The following is an 18,091-nucleotide window of genomic DNA, read 5'->3' as shown; positions in this document are numbered from 1 at the left end:
CCAGGAGTGCATTTGATATCATATTGGTCTGGGTGCTCAATTGATTCACTTAATGTTCAATTGATGTCCACAGCAGCCGCCCGAAATGAGCATCACTTAAATATGATGATAAATTGTCCATGCATATTTGAAATATCATTTTCTTCACTTGCTCAGCAAATCACAGGAAAATAATAGGTAAGCAGCCTTTACAAGTGGTATTTAGAGGGATGTTCACTCCATTGAGGTAAGTCTCTGCTTAATCCTTTTAAGCTGTTAGGGTGCTTTTGGGTCAGGTGTCTGGTTGTTTTGGCAAGTTTTTCTCTGTTTAATACTTTTCTGAAGTGAGTTTGTGGAGGCAAAGAACTGTTTCACATGATTTGCTTGTTCTCAATTGCTGAATGTGAGCATGCTTGTGGGCCTTTTCACTGGAGTTCCCAAATCAGGAGGAGGGGCAAGGAAGGCAGCAGAGACTTGCACAAGAAGGCGGCAAAGGAGCCAAGAATGCAGGAGGCATTAGAGCATATGGGTATTCAGAAACAGAACATCATACTTGAACCTTACAGAGGAGCAGTGTGTAAAGACAATCCTACTCAAATTTAGCTAAACAATGGTCAGATGGTTATCCTGTATGGTCTACAAATCTTTAGTTCCAAGAAAAAGGACATTTTCATGTTAATATAAATCAACTTCATGGACTGATTGGGGTCCAAAGAGGACAATGGTGGCAGACTATGTGCATATTGCACTGTGGTGTAAGCATCTGTGCAACCCGTTGTAGTGTGATTTGGAGCCTAGCACCAGGATGTGCACTGCACTGCCTGTGGCAGTGATGATCATCATGGGTTTAAATTTTTATGTCTCTGGTTCCTTCCAAACTGCTCTGGTGACATCAGCAACATCAGTCAGTTTCTGTGTCACAGCTGGCAGGTCGCTGATTCATTGCTTGTGAAGTGCCAACAGTTCATTAACTTCCCCATAGAGGTTGGCAAGCAAGAGAAAGAGCGCTGAGATTTACCGCTGCGGGATTCCGTAGATGTAGGGAAACATAAATTGCATGCACATAGCTCTGTGTGATCTCCATTACGAACCCACTTTAGTTATCAACAGAAGAGGCTTCCATGCACTCAATGTTCAATTTGCTTGTGACCACAGGCAACAAGTCATGCAAGTTTGTGCCTTGTTCCCTGGCAATACTTGTGACTCTTTCATACTGTACCTAGTCCCCAATGCCTCCTCTGTTCTACGCAGACCAAGCTGGCTGCTGGGATTAAGGGCTATCATCTCCACCAACTGGCTTCTAAATCCAGTCAGGAACTGGGGCACAAACACAAAGCACTGAGATAATGAGAGCCATGCAGCAATGCGGATTCTGATTGAGCAAAGCATTGGTGTCCTGAAACAGTGGTTGCATTGTCTGGATAGCTGATGAGTTCAGTACAGCCCAGAGTGAGTGTCGAGATTTGTTATTGTTTGCTGAATGATTCACACTCTTGCCACCCAAAGAGGAGTTACTTTGGAGCTGTCTCAGGAGGAAGGGGTTAAGCAGGAAGATGAAGAAGTAGAGCACAAAGCAGCAGAACAGAGCTGCAAGACAGTAAATTATTGAAAAGAGATTTTCCTGAACAATTCATTTCCTGCCCAGAGCACCAACTCTCCCTTTTTCCATTTGACCCAGCCCTGACACCCACCATGTCAAAGCCCTCAAACACTGCAACTTAATGGGTGTTCCTGTTCCATCACTAAGATTATGAAAACCAATAGCATTACCAAAAGAAACATTTTTATTACTAACCCTTCATTTTTGATTTCAGAACTGATTACATGGCAGCTACATGTCTACAAATCACCCTAATGCCTGTCTTGTGTGTTCTTTTGCCAATTCTGGTGCTTCTAGAAGGTGGTTTCCCAGTAGCTATAGCTTGGGAGGTAGAAGACTGATGAAATTCCACCTAGGACATTTGAAATGGCCATGATGGGTGACCTCGGAGTTCTGACCTTTGGCAACCCAACTACAGATGGCTGGAATTCAGCTTTGGCCAGGACAGTCTTGCTCAGTTGCCCATTTGGCACGATCAAGGGCACTGACTGAGAGGCTGGCGGGGGAGCATCCTGAAACAGGACAGCTAATACCTCTCCCATGGAGCTAATGTCATTCTTAGGGGCCTGAACCTCAGCACTCCCACTACTCTGTGCGAGAACAGAGTGCAGACATGAAGGGCAGGTGGGTATCAAGTTGAGTTGGAAACTTGCCTGCTGTCCCAGAAGCAAAAGTTATTTAAACTCCTGGGCTTTATTTAAATGTAACAAATGACTTTTGAAAGTCTAAGTGCACCATGTCATATGGGTTTCTACAGATCCCTCAGGTTGTCACTTCCTCAAATAACTCCAGGAAGATCCATTTAAATTGGACATTATATTTTGCAATTTTTGAATATGTTTTGTACTAGATGGCCAAGACCCTTATACAATGAGCTTTTAAGCGTTGTGCCAGCTGGATATGAGTAAGCAACATCTCAATGTGACAAATTAGTACACTCAGAACATGAAATTTAAATATAACAAGCAAATAAACTGTTTTAACCTGGACTGTTAGGACCTTGGCTGAATAATAAAGGGGACTGAATCCTAATGCTTTTGTTCCCCAGCTTGAGTTTAGAGACAGTCTATTCTTCAAATTGTTGGGATGTGCATAACAGTGTGCCCTGAAATCTGTGCCTGGAACTCATTTGCTTTACATTTATAGAATCGATGAGGGCAGGCGCTAGGGGAAGGATATCAAAGTTCAGCGATGACACAAATTAGGGGGAAATAAAACTGAGGAAGATTGCAGAAGATTGAAGGAGAACATTTACAATATAAAGCAATGGGTGGAGAGGTAACAGATGCAGTTCAATGTAGAGAAGCCTAATACATTTGGCAGGGAACTAATAGGATCAGTTGCCTGATTTACAACTCGTCTGATTTGACTTTCCATGGACTTCAGTCGGGTGGGGTATAAAACTAGACTAATTCCAATCTCCAGCTCACTCCTCATACCATTTCTCTTATTCAACTATTTACTTCCCTTTTAAAAAAATTTATGGATGCTGTTTAATTGAGTTTGTGGCAGAGTATTGCACACTTCATGCTTGTCATTCACATGAATAATTCAGATGCTCACTTTGGGGTGGAAAGATGTAACATTATGCTGTCCAGTTTTTATTTATTTATGACTAGGAATTTCCTTCGAGCTGCCTTCGCTTTGCTGTTGGAACTGTGCCAGATGTGCTGCAGAAACCCTGCTTACACATATTTGAGAATATGTTTCCATTGGTGGAGAAATCTTGAACTAGGGGACATAGTTACAGAATAAGGGGGCACACATTTAAAACTGAGATAGAAACATAGAAAATAGGAGCAGGAGTAAGCCATTCAGCCCTTCAAGCCTGCTTCGCCATTCATTATGATCATGGCTGATCATCCAACTCAGTAACCTGTTCCTGCTTTCTCCCCATAACCATTGATCCCTTTAGACCCAAAAGCTATATCTAACTCCTTCTTGAAAACATTCAATGTTTTGGCCTCAACTGCTTTCTGTGGTAGCAAATTCTACAGGCTCACCACTCGCTGGGTGAAGAAATTTCTCCTCATCCCCGTATCCTTAGACTATGACCTATAGTTCTGGACTCCCCCACTATCGGGAACATCCTTCCTGCATTTACCCTGTCAAGTCCTGTTAGCATTTTATAGGTTTCTATGAGATCCCCCCTCACTCTTCTGAACTCCAGCGATTATAATCTTAACCAACTCAATCTCTCCTCATACGTCAGTCCCACCATCCCAGGAATCAGTCTGGTAAACCTTCGCTGCACTCCCTCTATAGCAAGAACATCCTTCCTCAGATAAGGAGACCAAAACTGCACACAATATTCCAGGTGTGGCCTCACCAAGGCCCTGTATAATTGCAGCAAGACATCCCTGCTCCTGTACTCGAATCCTCTCGCTAAGAAGGCCAACATACCATTTTCCTTTTTTACCGCCTGTTGGACCTGCATGCTTACCTTCAGCGACTAATGTACGAGAACACCCAGGTCTCATTGCATATTCCCCTCTCTCAGTTTATAGCCATTCAGATGATAATCTGCCTCCCTGTTTTTGCTACCAAAGTGGATAACCTCACATTTATCCATATTATACTGCATCTGTCATGCATTAGCCCACTCACTCAACTTGTCCAAATCACCCTGAAGCCTCTCTGCATCCTCCTCACAACTCACCCTCCTACCCAGCTCCCAATCCTCAGGTCTGTTGTTTTTTCTAGCAGTTTTATATGCCTCTTCATTGGATCTAATGCTATCTCTAATTTGCCTTGTAAGCCATGGTTTGGCTACCTTCTCCGTTTTACTTTTGCGCCAGACAGGGATAAACATTTGTTGCAGTTCATCCATGTGCTCTTTAAATGTTTGCCATTGCCTATCCACCGTCATCCCTTTAAGTAATTTTTCCCAATCCATCATAGCTAACTCGCGCCTCATACCTTCGTAGCTTCCTTTACTAAGATTCAGGATCCTAGTCTCAGAATCAATTACGTCACTCTCCATCTTGATGAAGAATTCTATCATATTATGGTCGCTCATCCCCAAGGGGTCTCGCACCACTAGATTGTCAATTATTCCTCTCTCATTACAAAATACCCAGTCTAGGTTGGCCTGTTCTCCAGTTGGTTCCTCAACGTATTGGTCCAGAAAACCATCCAGTATGCACTTCAAGAATTCCTCCTCTATGGTATTGTGACTAATTTGATTTGTCCAATCTATATGCAGATTAATTACCCATAATTACAGATGTTCCTTTATCGCATGTGTCCCTAATTTCCTGTTTAATGCCATTCCCGACATCACCACTACAGATGTGAAGGAATTTCTTCTCTCAGAGGGTGGTGAATTGCTAGAATTCTCTATCTCAGAGAGTTGTGGAGGCTAGGTCACTAAATGTATTTAAGGACGAGGTAGATAGATTTTTGAAATCTCGGGGAGTCGAGGGGTATGCGGAGCAGGACCGAAAGAGGAGTTGAGGCCTGGGACAGATCAGCCATGATCTTATTGAATGGCGGGGCAGGCTTGAGGGGCTGAATGGCAAACTTCTGCACTTACCTCTTAAGTTCTTATATAAATGGTGTTTCTGTTGCAAGTATGGCAGAGCGGGAGAAGTTCCAGGAAATTCCCAGCCAGATGTGATCTGTGTTCTCCAGTTTTTCTATTAATTTGGCCACCCCTTCCTACTTATCCTTTTCAGTGGTTCTTACTGCAGTAACCACCTTCTGCACTTTACCTACCAACCAGTCTACTTCACTATATTCTGAGAATGTATTTATTTGTAAATAAATATTGGTAACATGACCAGACTTGTTAATGTAACTTTGAGACTCATGTAGCTATGAACATTCTATCTTATTCTATAGTCTGAACAGTTGTTTCAGATAAATATAATTTAATCTCTAGGCACAGATTCTCCAAACTTTTAATCTTGCTTTATTTCCAGTTGCCAAACTATATTGGTTTTATGAACTGTTTTGAGAAGAATTGTTGCATAGTGGGAGGTACACGGAATGATGTAGTCTGACTTTGAGACTTAGAAACAGATTCAGTAAGTAGTTCCAAAAACAACAGAGAATGATATAATTGCTGATCAGCATGACTGTTTTTACTAGTTTTTGGAGTTTTTGGAGTTCTTGAAGTAAGAAGAGATGATGCAGCTGCCAGGATATGGATGACTGGTCACTTCTCACAGGATGACTATTAAATATGACCTTTTAGTGCATTTTAAAAATTATATCTGTAGTTTTACTTAGTATCTGTATATTGTTCGTGACTGTGCATTTACTATTTCATGGTACTTGGGCTGAGTGATAAAATATATGACTTGTATAAAGACTGACCGTGTAATCAAAACATGAAGAAAATATAATTTTTAATAATAGTTGTGTAGAAGCATCAAAAATAAATGTCCAGGGAGGTTATCCTAATCTCCTGCCACAAATTGGTCAGCAGATGGATTTAACGCCCAGAGAATTGCTGTAAAGAATTTCTCCGTGTTCTGCTGATCCTCCAGTCAATGTTACAGCAGATGATCGGGACAACTCTTGTGGAAACTCACAGCCTATCTTTTAATGGCCTTTATAAGCATGCTTGCATTTATTCCTGTATATTCACAAATAGAGATGTAGCAAGTTTTAATTGTCTTGCAGGGTCTGCTATATACTGCTGGGAAGCTGATGGTGTACAGTCAGAAGCACCAACCAGACAATGTTACACACACCGGAATGGTTGATCAGGTGAGTGATTATTTTCGACAGTGTGATCCTAAATTTCTTCTGATCTCCTGCTGTGACTTTGATGGGAGAGTGCCAGAACCCCTCAGGAAAATGGAGTAAGTAGCCGTTTTTAGCCATTTATTCACTTTCCATCGATCTCTAATATTCCATCCCCACATCCTGCCAACACCATCCCACCCAATTCTACCAAACCCCACATTACTACCACAATACAGCAGCACCATCCAAAATTACCAAAGTAGACCAACTACTATAACTTCTGCTAAACCCTAAGACCTCCTTTTCCTGATTGCTAAACCCATCAAAACTACTGTATTATCTACCATCTTCCTGTATGTCTTTGCCTTTAAAAAAGTGAGGGGATCTTATTAAATATACAGGATATTAAATGGTTTAGATAAGGTTATTCTACAGCACTACTTCAATGTTTGAACAAGGCAACGTACCATAACTAGTGACAGAAAATTTAATTTTATTTAAAAATTAAATACATTGGTGAAGGACCGTATAATGATCACTCTTTATAGGTTTCACAGAAAAGTGGGGAGAATTGTTGAACTTAATCCCTGAAGCATCAGTTAAGATGCCTGAATAACATGCATTAAAATCACAGATTGACTTGTTTAAGCATTGTAAAGCAAAGGCCCTGAATGTGTTTTGCTTTGCATGGCATATATATCCTGATGTATTCTCCATCTCACTGTGAGCAATGCTAAATGAGATGTCCTGTTTCCTTTTATAATACCTTTTATATAACAGGTACTGTTCACAATCTTGATACAGATGTGAGAGGTCCATCTAAGCTCAGCTGTGCAGAATTAAAAAAATATACATTACTCATTTCCCCTATCTATCCCCTCCCTCCATCACATCACTGAATTAACTTGTAGTCCGAAGTTTTAGCCTCCACTGTCCTAAATGGAGGCTATTCTAAGTGTTAGCAAATCAGCATAAAGAAGTTCTTTCTTGACATAGGCTTAAATATGTGGTATAACTAATTTTATGTCTCTAGCTATGCATGTTCCTTTGTTCAAACATTGAGGTAATGCTGCTCAATAACATTATCTGAACTATTTAATATCTTGCAGATTCAATAAGACCCGCTCTCCGTTGCCTCTTTTTGCGAGGTTAAGGGCCTCCAATCCCTAAAGTTTAGAAAAATGAGAGGTGATCTCATTGAAATGTATAAAATTCTTAAGAGACTTGACAGGGTGGATGCTGGGAGGATGCTTTCTTGGGCTGTGGACTCTAGAACTATGGATCGCAGTATCAGAATAAGGAGTCAGCAGTTAGGACTGAGATGAGGAGAAGTTTCTCCATCGAAAAGTTTGTGAATCTTTAGAATTCTCTGCTGTAGAGAGATGTGGATGCTCAGTTTTCAGTATATTCAAGTCAGAGTTTGACAGATTTTTTGATACTGAAGGATCAAGGGATTATGGGGATGGTGCAGAAAGGTGTAGCTGAGGTAAAAGATCAGCCATGATATTGCTGAATGGCGGAGCAGGCTCAAGGGGCTGAATGACCTACTCCTGCTTCTATTCCTTATGTTCTTAACTTCTCCAGTCTTTCCTTCTAGCTCCATCCATTGGCACCAACAATCAGTTTTGTGCCTCTTCTTTACACCGTATCCATGTTTTCCTTACATCTTGGTGACCAATACTGGAACAGCAGGGCTTTGCATTGGTAACTTACAATTATTCTTTTTTTTGAAGGTTGGTTCTAACTGGCACCATTTTCAGCTTACAGATAGGAAATGGGCTGCTTTCTGTAAATGCAAGCGGATCGGTGAGTTTCTCCAAACTACATTATTTTTGCTAGATGGTGTAATAACAACATTTGTACAGCATTTTTCCTGCAATGAACCATCCAAAGATACTATACGAAGAAAGTGGTCGACGCTGAGCTGAGAGGCAAATGGGGGGTGGGAGGGGGGGACACAGTCATGAAGCAAGTTTTTGAGCAAGATTTGAAGATGAGAGTAGAAAGTCATTAAATTTAGGAAAAAAATTTCAGAGTATATGGGTGTGATAACTGAAGGCTATGATACAGATCTTGGGACCTGTGTTGGAAAAATAGAGGGTATGAGCTAGGACAAAGCTGAAAAGAATGCAGAGGTAGAATGGAATAAGGCTGTGGAGAGAGTTTAAGATTCGGGTAAGGATTTTAAAATTGATGTAATGGAGGACAGGGAGTTAGAGGTCAGTGAGGACAGGAAGGATGGTTGTATGGGATTCAGTCTGGTAGCAAAGTACTGGGATGAGTAGGAGTTGGAGTGAACTAGAGGTGGGGTGGCTGGCTAGGAGAATGTTGTACTTCTCACTGCCTTATGTGTGGTAGATGTGAGAGTCTGCTGAATGCAATGGTAAATATTCATATCTGGCTGAGTAAATCAGCCCAACCATCAACTTGTCTTTCTCCTTATTGAAATATTCAAGATGGAAACAGTTCAGTGATATCGATGCAGGGCTGAAGATCTATTTATATTATTAAGTATGTTACAAACGTTGGTTTTAAGCATCTGCACAATCCATAAGCAATGGGTGGGTCCCAACCTGCTGGTGAACTATAAATGTCAGGCCAGCCATGTGTAATCACAGTTTTATAGTTATTGAAGGAGTTGATTAAGCCTGGCTATCTGTGTCAAAACCCAGATTTGATATTTCATAGATGATTAAATGAATAACTGAACAGGGATATGTGGCCATGCATGATTTAAACTCATGGTGCATCTCCAATAATAGTTTCATGGTGCAATCTTCAACTGCTGTGCTGTCTCTTGAGCTGAGGCAGATCAAGGTTACTTTATTTGGAGAATAAAGTTTCACTTTAATGTGTTTTCTTAGCTATTTTTAAAGGAAGATTAATCTTCTGATCATAAATTAAGCCCCATTACCAAATACACTCAAGTTTGGAAACTATTACATATTAAACATATTAAACTCAGAGGCGGGAGAATGGAAGGGGGAAACAGAAGAATGGTGGAAGAGAATGAGGAAAGGGAGGAGCAGGTAGGTGGAAAAGGGGAGGTGGAGGGATGGGGAGAAGTCTGGAAGAGTGGGAAGAATTGGAGGGGAGAATCGAGGAGGAAGGGGAATAAGAGTTGAAATTGCAGATAAGAAAGGCAAAGGTAGGTAGAGGAGAAGGGTAGCTAGGGGAGGGGGATGCAGAAGATGGTGAGGAGGAGAGAGGTGCAGATAAGGATAGTGATTCGGTTAGGACAGGACAGCAGGTGGAAGGAGAACTAGGGAGAGTCCAGTCCTGGTATGTATAGAAGTTTATCACAAACTCCAAATAACTCTTTTACTAAAGATTTACAGCCTTAAAGCAACGTTTACAAAAGCAAAATACTGCAGATGCTGGAAATCTGAAATAAAAACAGAAAATGCTGGGAATTTTCAGTAGGTCTGGCAGCATCGATGGAGAGAGAAACAGTTAACATTACAGGTCGATGATCCTTCATCAGAACTGGATGAAGTGTCATCAACCTGAAACGTTAACTCTGTTTTTCTCTCCAAATATACCATTTAAATGTATTGGTGCACTCTGTAAAATGGTTGTAAACATGAGAGAAAATTTAACTGGCATTGTGGAGGGCTTAAGCACTCATAATTGTGAAATCTCCTCACAAGAGAGAGATGGCCAGGAGCCAGTCAGTGATTGGAACCAGGCAGCAAAAGGGGCAGGAGATGTTTGGAGGAAATCAAGGCTTAAGTGGGTGGGATTGAGTCTCGATGGTGATAACCTCAAGGAATGCAGGCAAAACATGCTGAAATATATAAAAGGAAAAAAAAATCCAAGGGAACAGCACAACTTCCTCAAAGATATAAACTGGATTCTCAGGGGATGAGAATAGCGGAATGAGGAATTAGGAGAGGCCTGGTATGCAGCAAAGAAAATAGGCCATGGGATATCCATGGACTGAAAAACTAAAATTTCAAATCAATTATTTTGAAGTGGAGAAAGTAAAATTGTCACTCGACGCTGTTCCTGGAAACAGGATACCAAAGCCCAACAATACCACAAGTGGGTCGAGCTAGGAGATGGGAATATTGTGATGTCACAGTGCCACCATGGTAAGGGGTGTAATTACACATAACATTTACATTATCATTGTGGATGGAGGAATTTATGATGTAAAAAAACAAACATATGACCGCTGGAAAAATTGTTTCATAGATAAGAAGTGCAAATTTCTAATGATCAAAATAAAAGTTTCAACAAACAGGGGGAAAAGTTCACACAGTGGTATAGATCTAGTTTATCAGTTCAGTTGTCTTTTGTGTCTTCTGTTGTTGCCATGTTGTTATGGCAGGATCATTTACATGGTCATGGTATAGCAAAACATCATATCCTCCAACAGAGCAAGAGCAATGCCATGGGAGATCTGCTAGCAATATATGAAAGTTTTGCATATGCTTTACGCATCAATAAATCTCACAGTTACTTCCTGTAATACTTTAGCCATCATGCTTTCCGTTTTACTCATCATTGGTTGTAATCCTATTGTTGCAGAACAACAATACCTTCTGAATCACCCTGAGCAATACAATGGGCTATCTTTGTTAAATGCCAGACCTGATTAATGACGAAGGGCTGTTTGTCTCAAATGCTAACTTGTTCTCTCCAGAGATGGTGACTGTTCTGCTAAGTGTTTTAGATTTCCAGTATTTGCCATTTTTATTGGTCTTAAGTATTATCTCAGGTGAAATGTAGCTGAGATGGCCTAAAAGCTGTTCTGATAGATTCATAGTGATGGTATTTAAGATTGTGTTGCAACATTATATAAAAATTAAAGACCTTTCCCATTTTTTTCTATTGTTATTTCATCAATTTGGCACAGCACCCTTCCCTTCTGCTAAAGGCATTGATTCCATGTCAGAGTGCAGTTCTGTGGGTGCTAAGTTCCATCGAGTATGTAGCCCAAGCTAACATTCTTCCTCTGTGAATCTAGACAATCAGTATTGGCAAGCTATTCTGTCATAGACGGATGACAAGCAAGGTGCTCCTGTCCTTGTACAATGTTTATATATGTGCATTATAAGTCAGGGGACATAAGATTGTGACCAGGAGCAAGAACCCTGGTTGATTTTCCCCTTCCTAACCCAGGAGCACTGAAGCCAATTATAGAGCAGACTAGGTAGTAAAACTAGGTAGGGTTTAGCTACTGATTGCCTTAATCAATTAACCCATCAGTTGAGCTGAGATTTAGTATAAAATTATACTGCACGGTTCATCTGTGTGAAGTGATTTCAGCTTCAAACTGACAAACTAACCGCGTAAATCTAGAGTCTGGGTTTGAGCCAATTTAAGAGTGAAGCAGATGGGGATCCATTTCTGGAGACAGTAATCTGACATTGTTTCAGTTTGACAATCCATGGAGTGTTAATCCAGTGCACTGTTAAGTGCTGGCAGTTTTGGGTAGGAGCTTGGGGTTATGGAAACATTTTATACACTAATCCTGATTTCTCCCCTCTCTATCCTCAAAACCTTTAAGGTTCTAACTGTTGGGAGACTATTCTGTCTTCCTGATATATCTCTACGTTGTTACGGTCAGGTGAAGAGTGGGTCTCAGGCTCCCCTCTTGCCTTTCCTCTCATTTGACCGCAACAGCGTTTATTCCTTGCTTAAAGAGTGGTTGTGCTTACCACCTCAGTGAGTGATTTACCTTTATCCTTTACTGTGATCGTGAAATAATCGGACAGGTTTGCTTGAGTTTAAACAAGAAAGAGGTAAGCTTGTTATACTTAACACTCTAACCCCAATATAAAAATAATAAAAAATACACATGACATTCACACGAAAATCCTACACACACAAATAGATTACAGAGGGAAAAATAGATTTGGTGGTTGGATTAAAGTCCAGAATAAATAAACGTTAAATACACAATCTGAGGCTGGATGATTCGCTTGTCTTCCGGCTGGATTTGTATTCTTGAAGACTTGGCTGGTCAAAGTGCACTTTGTGGTTGGCCTGCTTTGCTCAGGGTTTTCTTGAAGGCAGAATTGTAGTTGGCTCTCTTCCCCTGGTCTCTAGCTATAGCAGTTTGTAGGCTTGGATGGTCCACAGTCACAGATGGTTTTCAAAACTAATGTTTTTGGAGAGAGAGAAAAGAGAAAGAAAGAGAGGCCCACAGCTTTCTCTGCTGCTGCAGACTCAGTTACTGCTTGTCTTCTGTGAGTGTAACAAAACTCCCAGTTTTTTCAGAGATGGGCAGACGGTCACATGGTTCTCTCAATCCCATTTGTTTCTAATCAGGTCCAAAGTCTGAAACCCAAAACCTCTCTTCGGTGGGGTTGTCTGTGTTTTCCCCCCCTAGAGGGACATCTCCACTTATGAATGCCTCAAGATAGCTTTGACTGTCCCAGTAATGAGGATTATCTGCATAATCTACTCAGTTAGCCAAAGCATTGTTCTGGCTGGGTTTCTTGTTAGACTTTTGTCTCCAGTTCGATCTCCTGGTATTTCATATGCAAATTGTAGTGGCCATCTTGGCTGCTAGTTTTTTAATGTTAACTGAAAGATTTTTTCCATGAACAGTCTAATGTAAGTTTCCAACCAATGAAATTAATATTTCTCATTTGGCATATGGGGTTTTCTTGACAACATGCACTTTTCTTTTCTGGACAAGGTGGGAGCCTAACAACGCAAACCTGGCTGGGACCTACTATCCTCAGACTTACCTCAGACTGATAGCTGTACAGTTGAATGCTTAAAAGCTGAAGTAGAATTTCCTTGGAGCTTGTCCTATTCCCCAGTCACAGTTTGGAGGAGAAGTGGGGATTTCTACCGTTACAGGGCAGGAGAAACTCTCAGGAAATTCACCCCCTAGAAATGCTGTAGAACATTGAGTCACTCTCTCATGTAACATAATTGGAACATTAGTTTCATAGAAACTGTACCTTTGAACGTTTTACTTAGCATGTGATTAAATAATGTGTGGCAAAATGGAAATTGTGATAGGAGAGGGAGCCCATGATTATCTTGGTGGAGGAGGTTTCAGAATCTTTAGGCAAGCTTAATATATTATAGTATATTATTCACTAAGTGATATCCAAAACAGAGTTTCCCAAAAATCAGACTGCAGATTGAGTTGTAGAGGAAAGTACACTTTGTAATAGTGATTCTGTCAAATCCATGAATCATGGTGGTTTATCTGGAACCAGTTATGCTGTCCATCATTGACCAACACACTGTTCCAGCCAATTAATGGATTAAGAGAGACAGGTAAATTCCTTTCCTTGTAGATACATCAGTTTGCAGAAAAAGCATTTTTGAAAGGTTGGAAATTCCTCACTCAGCAAGCAGGTTCTGCTCTAATCCCTTCTAGCAATTAGAATCTGCAGATCAAGTGATGGAGGTATTTACAGTTCTTAAGAGGCCTGGAGACAGCTTAACTTTCTGATTCATTTTACCAATATTCAGTAGTCTGAATGTGAAAATACACCAAGTGGCCTTTTGCTATTTGCTCGTCAGTGACAGCACAGTGGTCGGCGAGTGTACAGATAGGTCTGAAGATCTTTTCTTTATGACAGTGTGCAAGTTTACAGGTTCTTCTCTGAGATATGGAATTGTGGCTCCTTGTAACATTGTAAGAGACATCAGAGGGTGTCCCAAATCTGGAACAGGAAGAACTTTAGTTTAATGACTCACTTCACTGTATGCTACCTTGAGCTGGAAGGAATGTTGTCGGGACACCAGCCTTTGTTTTATCATGCTGAGCCAGACAACTTCACATTCTCTTCAGTAGCTTCGCTGCAGGTTATCCTTCAGATGGAGATATTCTTAGATCTCATCTGAACCTTTTTGCTTCAAATTGTCAGAGTTTCAATCTTTCAAAGCAATTACTGAGCCAAGAATGTTCCCACCCATCACTGACCCCTCAGAAACTGAAACTGATTTCTCTCTGTAGATGTTTTTGGAGCTCTGGAACACTGAACCCTCTTTGGCCTCCTTGTCTCGAGAGACAATGGGTAAGCGCCTGGAGGTGGTCAGTGGTTTGTGAAGCAGTGCCTGGAGTGGCTATAAAGTCCAATTCTAGAGTGACAGACTCTTCCACAGGCGCTGCAGATAAAATTGGCTCTCGCCTTGCGCTTCTGTCTTTTTACCTGCCAACTGCTAAGTCTCTTCGACTCGCCACACTTTAGCCCGCCTTTATGGCTGTCTGCCAGCTCTGCCGATCACTGGCAACTGACTCCCACGACTTGTGATCAATGTCACAGGATTTCATGTTGCGGTTGCAGACATCTTTAAAGCAGAGACATGGACGGCCGGTGGGTCTGATACCAGTGACGAGCTCGCTGTACAACGTGTCCTTGGGGATCCTGCCATCTTCCATGTGGCTCACATGGTCAAGCCATCTCAAGCGCCACTGGCTCAGTAGGGTGTATATGCTGGGGATGTTGGACGCCTCGAGGACTTCTGTGTTGGAGATATGGTCCTGCCACCTGATGCCAAGGATTCTCTGGAGGCAGCGAAGATGGAATGAATTGAGACGTCACTCTTGGCTGACATACGTTGTCCAACACTGAACCACTGGTTAAAATATATGTGTGAACCTTGACCATTATTTATTGTTGTTTGGCAACGATACTTTACTGTTTTTATAGATGAATAATGTAATGAATATATCTTTGTTATAAACTTCAGCAGCTGCTCATAAGGAATGCATCTACTGATATGGGGTTACCTCCTGGTGAATGTTAAGAATTGGCCTAGACTCCAGCTTGAAACAGTGAGGTGACGCAATCTTTCTGTTTTTTTAGAAAATAGTATATGAATTTACCTTCAAATTAGCACAAAGGACTGGACTTAATATTGAGTCCAATAAGAATGATCCCATTCTTTAAGACGACTTTGCTGCAGTCACTCCAAGTGTTAATGGATAGTTAACAAAGGAGGAAGAAATGGGATGACCTAACTGCAGCATGATCTTTTCATCCTGTATAGGTGATTTTCCACATACTTCTCCTCTACTTGCTTACCTGCTGAGCTGACAGTTTCTAATTCTGATCTGAGGTGTTGTCTAGTTGTATATCCTTTCTCCAGTCTGTCTCTTTTTCAAATAGTCTGTGATTGCAGGTGTAATACTGTGATGGAGCTGGGGGAAAACCATGCACACATGTACATATCCAGAGGTTTCCCTGAGAGCATTGTGATCCTCCAGTATAACTTCTTATAAGATTGGACAACATTAAGTAACAAAATAATCTGATGGAGTAGACTGCTTCTGTTGAAGAGCTAGAATTGGTACTGGCTCAGATATTGCCTCTTCTTATACAGTAATTTCTACAATGATATTTTACCAGCAATTACATTTAACCAGAAATAAAGCAAAGTGACCAACTTCTTTACTTTGTAGAAGATGAGCAATTATGTTGATTTACATAGAAGATATAAAGCTGCTTATTATCATTGAAATGAGAAAAAGTCTTCTGGGATCCTAGATTTATAAATAGGGGTACAGAATCCAAATGAAAAGAAGTATTGTTAGCAACAATTTTAATTTATATGGCGCCTTTAATGTATTAAAACGTCCCAAGGCACTTGATAGAAGCTCTATTGAATAGAATTTAACACTGAATCACATAAGGAGATATTAGGACAGGCAACCAAAAACCTAATCAAAGAGAGAGAGAGAATTCTTCAAGGTGCAGAAGCTGAAGGAGGAAATTGCAGAACTTAGGGTCTAGACAGCTGAAGGCACGGCAGCCAAGGGCAGGGCAAAGGAATTTGACCAGAATTAAAGGAGTGTAGAATTCCTGAAGTGTTGTAGGGCTGGAGGAGGTAACAGAGATAGGAAGGGACAAAGCCATGGAGGGATTTGAACAGAAGGATGAGAATTTAAAAAATTAAGGTGTTACTGAAATGGGAGCCAATGTAGGTCAGGAGTGATTGGTTAACCGGACTTGGTGTGAATTCAACCTATACAAATCACCGGTTAAGCCACTGTTTGAATATTATGACCAGTTTTGACCACCCTATTTTTTGGAAGGATATCAAGGACATAGAGATGGTTCAGGAGAGATTTGCTAAGGTTCTGCCAGAGATGAGTGGCTTTAAATTATGACAAGAGACTGGAGAAACGAACTCTTTTATTCGAACAAAGAAGGTTAAGGAGATCCTGACAGATGTTTTAAAGTTATGAGAGGTTTTGATAAGGTACATATGCAAAAACAATATCCACAGGTCTGTGAATCATTAACTAGAAGGCACAGATTTAAGATCACCAAAAGAATAAAGGGAAAGGTGAGCAGAATTTTTTTATACAAAAGGACTATTAGTATATCGAATAACCTGCCAGAAACAGTAATGGAAGCAGAATTCCAGGTAGACTTTAAAAGTAAGTGTAATAAATATTTGAAAAAGAAAAAAAAGATGAAAAGGGTGTGGGAAAGGGATGCTGAAAGGGACTCAATGAGTAGGTAGGTCTTTCAGAGAGCTAGCATAGGCATGAAGGGCCAAATGGCCTCCTTCTATGCTGTAGGATTCTACCACAGTATCCATATTTTATTGTAGTAAATGTGACGATCTCAAAATAACATGAGGATACTTGAAGATAATTCGCCTTTTTCTGTTGCCATAGGTACAGAACCGAGTGAAGCGTCAAAATGCGGACACCTTTACAGAAGAACAAGCTAGAGGTACATGGGGCAAATGGGGTCCTTGGTCTGCATGCACCAGGACTTGTGGTGGTGGAGTAATGCAACAGACACGACCCTGTCTTCCTCAAATAAGGCAGAGAATTCAGCCTACGTTCCAGTTTGCAACTGGAGATCAGTCATTTCACATTCCTCACAGGCGAGTACTGTCCACTGTTCGTCACTCTGTCCCACTTCACCAAAGTTCAGCCAGCAAGTTTTCAGGAACCAACATTAACCAGATTTATCAGATCTCCAACAGGTAAAACTCACCCCTTATTTCAAATCTAATAACATTGTTTGTTTCCAGCACTTTATCCATGATATGCTTGTACTTTAAAGACCATTTGAAATCTGCAGTCAGCAGGTGAGGGGGCAATCTCTTATGTTTGGACTAAGGAAAGCTGAACAATCGTGATAGCCAAAGCCAGACAAACATAGAAATGTTTTATCAAGGATCAGATTCCAGTATGTTGTTTTATATTGTCGTATACTTCTACCCCCATTTTACTTAAAAAGGCAAGCGCAAATGAACCTAAAGAAGGGTGTCCAACTTTTTCACATGAGGGATCACATTACAATTTTTGTCCTACATAGGGGCCTGTGAGCAACTTTCAGAAAGGTAAAGGTATTAGAAATGTATTTACTATTAATCAAAACAACAAAAATGTGCATTTTTGTGAACAGGCTTTAGATGAGAAGACTAATTTATTAACTTACTTTCTCGTCACTATGTTGAACACTGATTTAGTGAGATACCTGGCTTGCTTTTGCTTGCAGAAGTAGACAAAGCCTGTCTGCACACTTGATGTAGCAATGCGGAGTATTCTGGATAGATGTCTATCTGTCAGGAGTGATCCTGATCTCTCTCCCCTCTCTCCCTCTCTGTCTTTCTCTCTGTCTCTGAGTCTCTCTGTCTTTCTCTTTCTGACTCTCTGTATCTCTTTCTCTCTGTCTCTTTTTGTGTATCTTTGTGTGTGTGTATGTGTGTGTGTCTCTTTCTTTCTCCCACCTCCCTCTGTGATCCCCCTCCTCTCTGTGTTTCCCCAAGTCCCACTCCCAGGATGCAGTTACCCCAGCACCCTGCTCCCAGGGCCCAGGCTTGGGCCCTGCTGCCTACTAAGGTGGCTGTTCCTCAGTGACTGTGTCAGAGATG

At 41.0% G+C, this 18,091-nt stretch overlaps 1 protein-coding gene across 3 annotated transcripts in view; it reads left to right on the top strand.

The window, feature by feature from the left end:
- The window catches only part of LOC137376321 (thrombospondin type-1 domain-containing protein 4-like), a 448,955-nt gene that overhangs the window by 23,140 nt on the left and 407,724 nt on the right, over nt 1-18,091 (top strand). For all 3 annotated transcript variants that reach the window (XM_068044644.1, XM_068044634.1, XM_068044626.1), the window contains 3 exons: nt 6,209-6,295; nt 8,008-8,080; nt 16,881-17,197. In XM_068044644.1, coding sequence (XP_067900745.1) covers nt 6,267-6,295; nt 8,008-8,080; nt 16,881-17,197 — 419 coding nt within the window. In that variant the 5' untranslated portion in view covers nt 6,209-6,266. The remainder of the gene's footprint in view (nt 1-6,208; nt 6,296-8,007; nt 8,081-16,880; nt 17,198-18,091) is intronic.

Source organism: Heterodontus francisci, chromosome 1, assembly GCF_036365525.1.
Source record: "Heterodontus francisci isolate sHetFra1 chromosome 1, sHetFra1.hap1, whole genome shotgun sequence".
Lineage (NCBI taxonomy): Eukaryota > Metazoa > Chordata > Chondrichthyes > Heterodontiformes > Heterodontidae > Heterodontus > Heterodontus francisci.
This window is presented reverse-complemented; position numbering and strand designations above follow the sequence as displayed.